At 36.1% G+C, this 12768-nt stretch overlaps 3 protein-coding genes across 5 annotated transcripts; 2 read left to right on the top strand and 1 right to left on the bottom strand.

The window, feature by feature from the left end:
• Positions 1-6494: 6494 nt before the first annotated feature.
• Positions 6495-7077, top strand: LOC6639652 (heterochromatin protein 1). 3 transcript variants are annotated; one of them, XM_002062650.4, is made up of 3 exons: positions 6495-6566; positions 6665-6740; positions 6828-7077. In XM_002062650.4, exons 2-3 carry the CDS (start codon positions 6665-6667, stop codon positions 7019-7021), a joined length of 270 nt encoding a protein of 89 aa, XP_002062686.1. In that variant the 5' UTR covers positions 6495-6566; the 3' UTR covers positions 7022-7077. The 3 variants fall into 3 exon arrangements, with proteins under 3 accessions (XP_002062686.1, XP_046866105.1, XP_046866104.1); XM_047010149.1 differs by having other exon boundaries at positions 6507-6566; positions 6660-6740; XM_047010148.1 differs by lacking the exon at positions 6495-6566 and having other exon boundaries at positions 6590-6740.
• Positions 7078-8938: 1861 nt separating this feature from the next.
• LOC6639704 (bromodomain testis-specific protein) lies at positions 8939-9903 on the top strand. The gene has a single exon (XM_023181936.2). It carries the CDS (start codon positions 8954-8956, stop codon positions 9833-9835), a length of 882 nt encoding a protein of 293 aa, XP_023037704.1. The 5' UTR covers positions 8939-8953; the 3' UTR covers positions 9836-9903.
• LOC6639873 lies at positions 9847-12730 on the bottom strand. Its single transcript, XM_002062652.3, has 2 exons — positions 10249-12730; positions 9847-10146 (listed from the first exon to the last, which is right to left on the bottom strand). The coding sequence occupies exons 1-2, from the start codon at positions 12613-12615 to the stop codon at positions 9910-9912; spliced, it is 2604 nt and encodes an 867-aa protein (XP_002062688.1). The 5' UTR covers positions 12616-12730; the 3' UTR covers positions 9847-9909.
• Between the last annotated feature and the right edge of the window lie 38 nt (positions 12731-12768).

The following is a 12768-nucleotide window of genomic DNA, read 5'->3' as shown; positions in this document are numbered from 1 at the left end:
CAAAAATTTGTTGTCAAAAAATTATGCTGTTGAAAAGTTTCGTTCGCCTTTTTTGGTTGAGTCTGTGGATAAGTGGGTTGCGCTGGGTTGAGTTGGGGTGATGATGTTGTGGGACTGCAGGACAAAAAGCAGGTCAAAATCTAATTTTACATGAGGGAGTGGAGTGGATGGGGGCTGCAAGGGTTTTTTGCTGCCGTTAAATGACATTATTATGCATTTGGAGCAAGGCAAAGAACCCTTTGCTGTGACTAGACTCCTTCAAGCACTTGGCCGTCTGTGTTCTAACAGACCGACATCATCATCATCATCATCATCTACATGCACATTCCTTTAGCTGAGGGGTGAGTGGGCGCACTTGCTACCAAATTTGCATAATAGAAATTAAAAAGGATTTTCCCCAAAGATACATACAGAAAATGTGTGCAACATTTTCTTAATTTTTTGTCGTTAAGGAATTTTTCAAATATTTAAAGCTTACTAAAAGTTTTCATTTATTTTTCAACAAATTGAATTGAAAATATGTCAATTAACTTGAAATTCTTCTACCTAAAAGACACGTCAAGTCTGCTTGAAACGACTTTCCATCTAAAAGGTTTTCTTTGCAACTTTAATGAAACATAGAGAAAGTCGTTATATGGGTTAGTTCTTTGGGGAATTTTATTCAACTGCAGCTAAAAATTGTAAAAATGTTTTAGAGACAACATAATAATGAGCAATAAGTCGATTAAATAGAAGGAAAATAATTTCATTGATTTTGCCTTAAGGCAAGGCATGTCAAAGAGTTCTGATTTACTTTTTGTTAGTCCATTTTTTGACTTAACAATATAAGTCAATGGCTTATACTTTTGATAATTGCAAGTTAAAGTTACGCTACTAATTGAGAAAACTTATTAAATCGTTGAATGGGGATACTTAAACTTAAAGAGCCCCAGCATGTTGCAGTATATAGTTAAACAAATAGATGGACATATATTTTTTTATTGCAACTTATAATCAGTAAAATTTAATCGCATTTTGCCTTTACACTATCTGTAAGAACTAAACGCACTTTTCTTTAATATTTCTATAGAGATGAATTCTTTGCTATTAAATTTATTAATTATTTTTGTATCAAGTCAAAGTGTTATTATTATTATCAATGTTTGGTAGTATAACACTATCAAACTGAATACTTTTAACTGTCACTTACAAATATAACCCTCGGTTTAGACGCATCTAAGTCCATACATTAGACAGGAAAACTCATTGGACAACTCATCTACCAACAACAGACAAGTTATTTAATTCTTTTTCAAACTTAAAGTGAGTTTGAGGTAATTTTTCTACTTTTTTCCCATAGGGTGTCTTTAATTCGCCATCAATTTTGTTGTTTTTATTTTTATGTTGTTGTTGTTCTTGTTCTTCATTTTGGTCTAACGAAATTAGCGACTGTGAACAGTTTGCCGTTTACTCGTAACTAGCGGCATTGCCGACGCTGACGACGGCCATTTATCAGGGCATCTAATCTAATCCTTTTAGTGGTCAAATAAATTAAAATGGAAAGCCTTTTTCGGCTGTGGAGCTACCGCGCAACTACTAAATTACGCCAAAGATAATTAACCTGTAGGGCCGAGAAGCAGAAAGAGAGAAAGAGATAGAAAGTCTTAGATGGTTAGAGAGGGTCGAGCCTTTATTAGGTCTTCGACCCAAAACGGGAGTAAAAACGGAAGCAGTAGCTTCTCACCATTCTCTCCAAGGATTCAAGCAGAAATTACAAAATGGCGCAAATTATTGCAGGACGAAGAGACAAAGAGAGGGGAAAAGTGCGCGCCAAAAAAAAAAAAAAGAAGAAGGAAACGAAGTAACGAAAGAAGAAGATGGAGTCTGACAACGTTCTGGTTGCTGTTGCTGTTGTTCTTGGCCATTTCCGTTGGCAGGCATTTTTCCAAATGAAGTTTGCAAGTAATCATGAAAAAGGTAATTTAATAAAAGCAAAAATCGAGAAACATAAAACTAATTTACGGCCTGAAATTGCTTGCGAAAAAAAGGAGAATAGAAGAGGGAAAAAGACAGGGAGATTGGTTTTCTTTATATTTTGGAAGAGTTTCTCATGTTAGGTCAGGGTCTTTTGAAGTTCAAGGTTAAACAAAATACCATCTATGTATCTTTCCTTTTGAAGATGGCTTGCAATGTTTTGCCAGCTGCCACAATGTTCAACCAGGCGCAATAATATACCTGAGACATGGTCACCGCAATCTCACAAGATGCTTCCTTGCCTCCTCCACTTTTCGTCTTCTCCATCTGCTGTTGTTTGGCAATTTTACAGTAACTTGCTGACCACATGCACACCCAAGAGGATTGCCATTTTTCCACTTACCACACCCACCCATTTACCCATATGACAAAACAATTTAAAAGCTTATTTATTCTACATACATACATATATTTTCTTCCTTTTTCTTGCACACATTTTTTTGGCTTGTGGCCAATGGAGAAGAAAGAATTGTTACAAGGCCAAGAACTGCAGCAAATCCTTATGCTAAAGGATAACAAAAACCTGTTAAAGCTTAAGCAAAAATATTTCCTTTGCCCTAAGTGAAATGTTAAAGTAGACCAATATACTTTAAATTAATTTCCATGGAAAAACGTTGTCAATATTATTTACTTGCTAAAAAATCTCTGCTCTTTTTGCTCAATTCAGACAAAAGAAATCTTTAGGGGCAGGTGTTAAAAGGATCTTATGTCTTGCTCACGAACTGGAACCCTCACGCTGGACAGAGGAAAAAAACCTGTAAGCCTGTCAAAAGCAAGTCCCTTTTCTACCTGCATGTAGGTATATATATATCCAACCAATATACATACATATATCTGTACAAAAACAAGCGGCAAATATGAAAGCCAAGCAAAAAAAAAGACGTACAGCAGTTATGAGAAATGTTTGTACATAGAGCGAGACAAACAGAAAGACACAGAGTGAGACAGACAGTCAGACGGACAGACAGCCACATGTCAAACATTCTTTTGACACTTTGTCATAGCATCTCCCAGTGACACTTGTCAGCAGTCGGATTTCGCATTCGAGTTGGGGCAGTTCTGGAGTTGAAATTGGAGTTCGAGTTGATTTATGTATGTATTTGTGTCTGCCTCCCCGTCTCTATGCCAACACATGGCATTTACTTATGAATCGTTTTCAATTCAATTTCGCTAATGTATGTGCATACACCTGGATTTCTCTTTTTTCTGTATCCTAAACAAACTAAATCTCTTGTAGGCTGGGCATAGACAAAACATGTTTACATCAAACGATATGTGTCCAAGCACTTCGAAAGCTACCACAATACAAACATAAATTAAATTTAATTTAAAATTTTTGTAAACTCAAGTAAGGCTTTGTATATTAATTAAAAACTGCTGCTTAATAGCTCTCTTTCTCGTTAAAACACCACTAAGAGGTGTGCTTGAACAGTAAGGTGATTATATATATATATTTTTGAGTAACTTTCAATTTGAAAGAGTAACTGTTACTTGTGGTAATAACTTAACAAGGATATTATTTTTTAAGGGGCCAATAAGAACAGAAATTTGTCTTTTGAAGTTGCGATTAAACAAATTAATTCTTAAAGTTCTTAATTGAACTAACGTTAATATTCTATTCTACTAAAAATAAACTTAAATACAAATTGGCCAAATACTAAACTAAAATTTAGCTAAAGATTACTTATAACTTTAACATATGTTTGATTTTCTTTAACGAAAAGTTTAAGATAGTTTTATTTTACCTGCTTTTTGCATTAAGTTGAGGTTGATGATTGTAAAGGTTCACTAAGGTCAAATAAGTTAATTTTGACACCATTATCAATAGTAGTAGATACATATCTATTTCAAGAACTTTCTAAAACAGGAGGAATGAAAAATTATGTTTCTTTTTCATTTAACTGGCTGCATTCCTGCCTTTATAGTAAGGCCAGAAACATTTTTAGGTTTGATGAAATACTATATAAAAATACCATCTAAAAATATCGCATCTGATAATAAACATTAGAAATAAACAATTTATTATCTGTCTAGAATATCACCTTTATAAAATTTAAACTTCAAGTGAAAGAAGACTTTATGTGAAAGAATTTTCAAAAGGTCTTACAAAAAGTAAACAGGACAATGTGTTATATACACAACCAAGTACTATTCTCGTTTATTGTATCAAACATTTGCTTCCTGATATAAAACCTAAAACAAATATAAAACAATAGTAAGTGCACACAAAAATTTTGATTCCACAGTAAAATTGTTTACTTTTCATTTAATAAAGAAGAACACAAAGATTGCTATAAAATGAACTAAAAGTTGCCTAAAGGTTAGCACTTATACATATTTGAAGTACTTAAGCCCACTAGTGCATTATTATTTGACCAAGTCTTTACTTCGTTTCATTAAGGTTTAATTCAAAGTTCTGTAACTACTTTATCTATCTTAGCTCTCCTTATGTTGTTGGCCACTTGTGCCTGTTGCGTAACTCTAGAAGTCGTCCATATAAAAACTAAATCAATGTTTATTATCATATTGTTGACTACATAAAATCATTTACTACATTTAAGCTTTAAAGTTAAAAATTCCATTCAATCCCCACGCAAGAGCAAAAGTCATCAAAAGTGAAACAAAAACCTCAATAAATGCAATATTTTTTATAGCCCAATTCGCAAGGCATAATCACCTGGAATCACCTGGCATCTTCTTCTAACATATGTAAGGGAACTGGTTTCCACCTCCCCCCCTGAATGACTCCACAGTCTCGGAGTCTGCTGTCTTTGCCATCGTTGTCATTTATTAAAAGGAAACTCATGTTTTGATGGGTGATGAAGCTTGAAAGATGCCCATGTATGTATGTATCTACATATGTGTGTGTGTGAGTATAGGGGAGCAGATAAAAAATAAGATTTTTTTGAATCTCTCTCTTTTTTTTGTGGCTTGTTTTTTATTCTTCGATTTCTTTTGCACTTGGTTCCAGTTTCAGCTTCGGCTCCAGCTCTAATTGTCTGTTATGTTCTCAGTTGCCTTTGCATGCATAATTTGCAATTGGCAGATGGCAGAACTAAGGAGGAGATGGAGGAGATTGTCGGTTGTCGCTCCCATGTCTGATTGTGCGTCAAAGGCGACTGTATCTCGATTTTAATTGGAAACGAATGCAGAAGAAGGAGGAGTGGGCGGAGGAGCACTGCACGCGCTTTATCGCACATTCGGCGGCACTTTAATTAACGTTGATGCAGATGCATTTAAATGCGTGTCAAAGGTCATGAGTAGGAAGTGGGTCAGTAAGCGCAAATTTGCCACACGATAAGTAAAGGCCACTACGACTTGCCACTGACTTCTGCTGGTTGGTTGCCTGATAGCCATTTTTCCTTTAGCATTTTTTGCTGTCCAACTTAAGCAAAAGCTAGCTCCCAACTGAAAGGTGTTCATAAGATGTGGCTTAATGGGTAAGCTCTTCTCGCCTCCCCACCCCCCCCACACACACACACACACCTGCTGCCTGTCATTCCTCATGCAACAGAAGTGTTAACAGTTCTCAATTGTGGTAGGTAAGTTAACAGAAATTGGCCTTAAGAGAAGAACCAGGCCAAAACTCACAAAGAGAAAGAGAGCGTGTGCGTGTAAGCCACACTCTCTCATTTGTGGATATTAAGTTCTCAGTTACACTGTTAACTGTGGAACGGTATTTCTGTTAAGAGTTGTAAAAACTTGTTGACTATATTAACAGCATGCAATTATTTTGGTTCTACAATTGGTAAACTCTTTGCTATAGCCAAAGCGGAATCAACTTCTACACTCAAACCACATTAGGCCATGGGTTAGTTTAGGTATAGAAATTGGACAATTGGACGGCTGTTAGTACATGCAAAAGAACCTTAGTATTGACTTAACTTCAACTTATAATTTACAGTTTTACTTGGAAGTTTTACATTTACTTAGCATTGAGTGCTTGTAGCGAACCACCAACTTAAAAACTGATATCAGTTTGCTGTGCAAAAATGTTTTAAAATTAAGTTGACTTATTGTTAGAAGTTAGTTAGATGATAGGATGGAAATTTGCATTAATTGTTGTTCTTATACTTATAGTTACTAAAACTAGTTACCCAAAAACCTGACTGAAGAGGTTTAAGTGTTCTAATTCTTGTGACCTTTTTAATTCTGTTACTATTTATAGTTAACTATCATTAATATAATATTGTAATATTGAAATTTCAGTAGAATTATATACCTGGATATATTTTCTGAAATATATAGTTCAGCTCTTGCCTAAATTTAAGCGTGAATTCATAATTAATATATCTAAATTTAGATATTGCCACCATAATGCTTTATTTAACGGCGAAGCAACCCGATGAAGAATTATAAAACCACCGAAATAAATTGCAAAAAAATCAAAAACCCTATTTATAATATCGATTTGAGTTCGATTCTTTAATTGAGATAGATAATTTATCGAATTACATACAATTTTTTTAGTAGGCTTTGTTAAAAAAGTAAAGTATGACAACTATTTGTCATATTCAGTAGGCCATGAAATAATAAGCATCAACACAGAAAAGGTAGGACTACATACTTTCAGTTGATTAAGATTTGTTTTTGTTAAATGAATTGGCTTTTAATATTTTATTTCTTGTTGCTTTTTTATTTTGAAGCAAAGATGGAGGCTAAAAAGGACTTGAAGGGTAAAAACAAATCCATTTCGCCCACTGCAATGTGCACGAGCGCCAACAAGGGTAAGAATTCCCACGATATGGGATATCAATCCCGAGATGATCCAATCAAAGGTAGAAAAATCTCATCTCTTCTCTTCTCCCAAACAGTGCTCCGTGTAAAACGCATTCTGGGCCGTCGCTTTGGCAAGAGGTGCATTCGTGTATTGGTCAAGTGGCAGTCATATCCAGTTCAGGAAAACACATGGGAGCCCATTTTGAATATGGGCAACTGTATACAACTCGTGGCCGATATGGAAGCCCGTCTATTTGCCAAACATCGATGCTTAGTTGACGCTGCATAGACTACCATAACATGTGATTTTATTTCCCGTAACAAATACAAAATGTTTACAATCTACTCTAAATACTTTTAATTCAATTAACTAATATCGATTGATGCTTATCTAATCAATCAAACATAATTAAAAATAATTATGCGAGAGGAAAAAAATTACCATAATGAATATTGCGTAGTAGAATCGGAGGTAAATTAATAGTGTTAATTTGTTTAGCCACACCCCGAGGGAAAAAAATGAATGGATACACATACATATGTTAGGACAGAGTGTTTTTCTAAACCAAAACCAAAGAGGGGGAAGAAACTAAAAACTTTCATCACAAAGATTGAATTAGATAATTTCAATTTGGTTCATAATGTAAACAGTCCTTTTTTTGTATACCCTATAACCCCCAAGGCACAAAAGGGTATATTGGTTAAGCAAACGTGGAGTTAAAGATAGTTTGGGTATGTGTCGACATAATCAGTAAGTAAATCAAGAAGTTTTTAAACAGATAAAAGCTTCACTTTTGATGCGAAAAGAACTATTAAGTTCACTTACTTTTATAACTAAAAAACTATTTGTCTATTTTCAATCAAATAAACCTTTAAAATTGTTTCCTATTTCAGCAGTTGCAATTTAATTTAATTTTCTTACTTACTATTTAAACTTTTTAGAGAGTATTTAATTATTCGATGTTCCCGCTTAAGAAGCAAAAGATATTTTGCCTATACTATACATATATGAAATAAGACAACTCTGAAATGTCAAAATATTTAAACCTCGAAGCGTTTACCCAAAAATTTGTTGGTCAACCGCTGACGTCAGCTGGTGGGTTGGGACTCGAAGTGAAACAGAAGGAATAACTAAAGTCCTTTCAGTGTGCCTCGGCTGCTAACCCAACAACAAGTTATCCATCCTTGTGGTTTTGCATAAATATGTATGTATATACATACATATATATATTTTTTTTATTTTCTTCTTTTTCGGTTACACAAATATTTCATTTGCATATTTTTGTTGCGTTACTTTTTCTTGAGCACCTCCCGAGGGGCTGTTGCTTTTTGTGCTCTGTTTTTCCCCCATTTTTCTCCATTTTATTTTGGCTTTTTGGTTTTTTTTTTGTTTTTTGGCTTGGTTCGAGTAAAGTTCAAATTTCCCACATGTCAACAGAAAATCAAATGTTCTATGCAGAGAATAGATTGTATATGAGTAAATGTTTTTATTTAATATAATATTCTTGTTGTTTTTGTTTTATGGTTTTTATGGTCAGTTTGGCTACAATCGATTTTGTACTTTTGTTCTCTTGACTTAGTAAACTAGTCATTTGTTTTTTTTTAACTTGATTACCTCTAAAGAAAATTTCTTTTAAATGAAAATGTCACCAAAATTATTGCATCCCTTGATGATGGTTCAATATGATTTACTTACGATAATCATGTCACCGAATCAATTGGAAGGGAATACTAAGATAAGGATAAATTTGTACCCGAATTGATATTTAAATACAATCCTTTAAAATACTATATAAGCAAATGAAAATGTGAAAACTTCGATGGAAACCTGAATTTGTGATAGAGTTTCTTGATGAAGGGAAAGAAAAGACTTTAAAATTCATGATCCAAGTAAATTGTTATCAGAATTTGCCAAATCGAATGGCTACTATCAGATGGTCAATAAGGCAATTAATTTCCCCAATGAATATATGCAGAGTATATTGGGTATTCGTTGTGACATCATTGATATGGCCATAGTTTGTCTACGTCAAATTAGTGACTTTGAGTCCGATATCGATTTCGGTAAGGTAAAAGAGACTCTGATGGGTTCGGTATATAAAATATGTAGATTTAATACATTTACTTTGCCAGCAACTAAAAACTAATAAAAGTAGGCTGGAAGTGAGAAATGATTTAAAATGTCAAGCAAAATGATTTTTTTGATTCAGTTTCAAGTGTGATGTCAAAGGGATATAAGGGTAAGATATCAAATTCTCTGGTAGAATTAAATGCCTGCAAGGTCCTCTTGAAAAATCTCATGTCCCCAACGTACAAGAAGTTGGCTTGGATTTTCTATGAGCCTGTTGATCCGCAGACTTTGGGCTTAGATGACTATCTTGAGATTGTAAAGGAACCCATGGATTTTGGCACCATAAAACAACGTTTGGATGCGGATGATTATAAAGATGCCATGGAATTTGCTAAAGATGTGAGATTAATATTTTTTAATGCATATCTTTATACAAATTCAGATCACGTGTGCTATAAAATGGCCAAAGAGTTGCAGTTAATTTTTGAGAAAATGTTTACCGAACTGTTGAACAATTCTGCTGAACTAATGGAAATTGCTGATAAGGAAGCGGTGAAGGTAGAGTCTGATGCGAATGACGACGTCGATGATGATGATGATAATGATGAAGAAGACGGCGACGTCGACGATGATAATGTTGATGATGATGATGATGATGATGGAGGCGACGACGACGACGACGATGACGACGATGACGACGACGCTTCGGACATAAGTTCCATTGGTTCTTCAGTTGTATTGCCTGAAGAAACAGAGGACAGGAAGTCAATTCACTCATTTGATGACGATGAAATTCCTCTAACCGCTGAAGAGGACTTAGATTTGCATGCCAAGATTGAGAAATTGGATGGCGAGCATCTTCTAAAGGTCATTCATTTAATCCGTCAAATGGAGGGTACTAAAGCCACGAATAAGGAGTTAGAAATTGATGTCCTTACTCTAAAGACCCGCACAAAGCGTGCCATAGAGAACTTTATGGCTAGCAAGAACATAACAGGCAAACGGCGAACTTCCATCAAATATCAGAATTGAAAACAAATAAATTTATAAAGATAAAAATGAGCAACATAAAGATAATTATATTTTTCATGGTATCTCGATACGGATTAGGATTCAACATTTGATTTTGACAAGTCACGAATTTGCTTATAGTTCCGGAATTCACCGTTCCAAACATGCTGGCGGATAATATCTCGCGGATTCGAGGACATGTAGGCGTAAAAGATTTTACGCGGCGGTCCACCAGGATTTCTGTAATTGCCCATGGCATACCAACAGGCATTCATTTGCTCCATGTAAATTTGATTGAGTTTCTCGCAATATGCTTTTTTGACTTTCACGCCCTGCAAGGAATAATCGGAATGATTATCGATAACGTGTCGTCTCTATAATACCATGCTAGAGATGTGCGTAAGTAAAGAGTCTCTAACAAATTTTATACTTACCAAAGCGTGAATTGCTTTGAAATTGGCAAAAGTTGACTTTTTAGCGGATATTTTGTCAAGACCCATTAAATCCGGTTCAGGTGGACTACTTTGCATTGTTTGGACTACTTCAAATACACGCTGGGACTCTTCGAGATGTTCATTTAATTCCTTTTGGGTATACGATTTGCCAAAACGACGCTTGATCCACTCCCTTAGGGATGGTAACTTGTGCGACTCTGGCAAAGTGGCCAAAACATAACGTTGATCCTTTTGCAACTCTTTCATGCCATCGAATAGCAAACGATCCATTAGTTCGTCATCATCCGGATCAAAGTGGGTAATCTCGTATTTGAGCAGAGTTGGCTCCGCTTGTTTTTTGGCTCTCTCCATTTCTAAGCGCTTAACGGCTTCCTTGTGCTGCCAAATTTGTTTCACACACTTGACAACGGCATCGACGACATTGGCCTGATAATCGATATGACTCTCCCCGCTGTGCTCGCTGGAGGCATCAGTTGTTTCACTAGAACAGCTTGGCTTATCCAAATAGTCCGTATCTTGACTGGTCACCTCGGGTACTCTGAATCGAGTTGAACTCTGCTGCTGTAGCAAATAATTGCCCTTGTCTTCTGTGGGTGGTCGACCCAGAGCCTTGACAAATGTTTTTGCTATATGCTTCTTTAGATCGTAGGGTTTCGGAGCAGTTTGAAAAATGCGATGATATTTAAATTTGTACGGTCCCTGGCTACTGGCGGCGCGAAAGAAACTTTTCCTTGTTTGATTCTTCACAAGGATAACATTACACTTGGGTTCCGTGTCGGGATCATTGGGTTTTAGTTTGCCACCAGCTATGAGAATGGCACGACAATTATGTCCGCCACAGGGTTGATCTACTATGCTCACAGATTGTGGACAGAGACGTCTAGCTAGATTTGTAGTTTCATTATCACAATGGATTTCATTTTCAGCGCCGCCCTTCTTTCTTTTACCCTTGCCTTTGCCTTTGCCTTTACCTTTGCCTTTACCTTTGCCCTTTGCTGGTTTTTCGGCTGGCACTTCTACAATTATCTTACTCAATGTGGAATTATCTTGAAGTACCGGCGGCTTTATGTTGCAGGATAGTTCAGGCTGGAGATCTTTGAAATCAATTTTCTCAAAGAAGCTATCAACAATTTGTCGGCCTTTTTCGTTCTTTTGAGTTACCACTGTGTGGGCTAAGTTTGTGCAGGAGCCAATTAGAGCTCTACCTTCTCTCTGTTGGTCTATCGAGGCTCGGGGTATGGGAATATGTTTCTCTTTTATCACACAATCGCCATGAGAGATGGTATGAACTTTTTGTAAGTCAGTCTTCAAGGCAGCCGCATTTCTTTCCATGCACTCCTTGATATCGTGCTCTAGTTGGGCTATAATTCTTGCCTTACGTCTCTTAGTCTCTCGCTCTCTGCCAATATTGATGTTATACATTTCCAAACAACGATCCCGAGCCTTAACAGTGAGTTCATCCTTCAGAAGTTGTGTATTATCCTCGATGCTTTTATGATAGAGACATAAACTTGGCTCGCCATCGACATTGTCCTTGAAGTCAATTAGGCCGGGGCCATCTTTGACTGCTTTACCAATCAGTTCATCGACATCTAGAAATTTATCGACCACCTCGCAAACAAGGGTTCGAATCAAACGAGTTACGGGATTCAATTGGAATTGTGTAAACCATGGTGCTTCGGTTTGTCTACCATAATCTGGACGTTCTTTATGTTTCCAGAAGCGAAATGCGACAACCATATCCTGTGGACGACTTGTCAGCTTTGATGGAACCCGTTTAGGTCGCACTAAGCGCTCAAAGTATGGCAAAATGTAAGTCTTCTTTTTTGTGAACTTTTTCTCTTCGATCGGTTGATAGTTCTTCATATTTTTCAAACGCAACGAAAGCTCTTTCAGCTCAATTTCCGTTTGTCTTTCCGTATGCTGAACCTCAAATTTTCCATACTGTGGCGGTGGCAATATGCGATCCAATTCCCTCAAAGTTGGCAATAGATCCAACTTGGCTATGGCTATCATCAATAGCTTCTCATTGTTACTAAATTCACCATCTTCACGCGGCGTTTTGTACACGCCTTCGAGCAGGAAGAAGAGAAAGGCCAAATCATTGCCACGACTCATTTGGACCAGGGCTAAAATTTTCTTATTGCTCAACAAAGGTGTCAGTCCAAATTCCTGTAAGCACTTGTGTACACGGAAACTGCTACCCTGTTCGTAATCATCACGCAAGCTGCCAGATAATTCGAATATGTTTCTCTCCTGATATGCCGATATGCCAATATACCAATTGGCCGTATTCACTTTCCGGCCGAATTCATTCAATTTCTTCTGACGCTCATTATTTATCATCTTCTTTTACCAAAAACAAACAAATTTAGAAAAATAAATACAACAAAACAAATAATTACAATTTTACAGAATTTACTTCTACCTACTATCTGGAAATCTGGAATCTGAGTGACTAAAATTTTGAAAAAATTTGATCTAAGGTCAAAAAGTCAA

This window comes from Drosophila willistoni (genome assembly GCF_018902025.1).
Source record: "Drosophila willistoni isolate 14030-0811.24 chromosome 2L unlocalized genomic scaffold, UCI_dwil_1.1 Seg196, whole genome shotgun sequence".
Lineage (NCBI taxonomy): Eukaryota > Metazoa > Arthropoda > Insecta > Diptera > Drosophilidae > Drosophila > Drosophila willistoni.
Note: the sequence above shows the minus strand (reverse complement) of the source record. Positions and strands in the feature narration are given on the sequence as shown.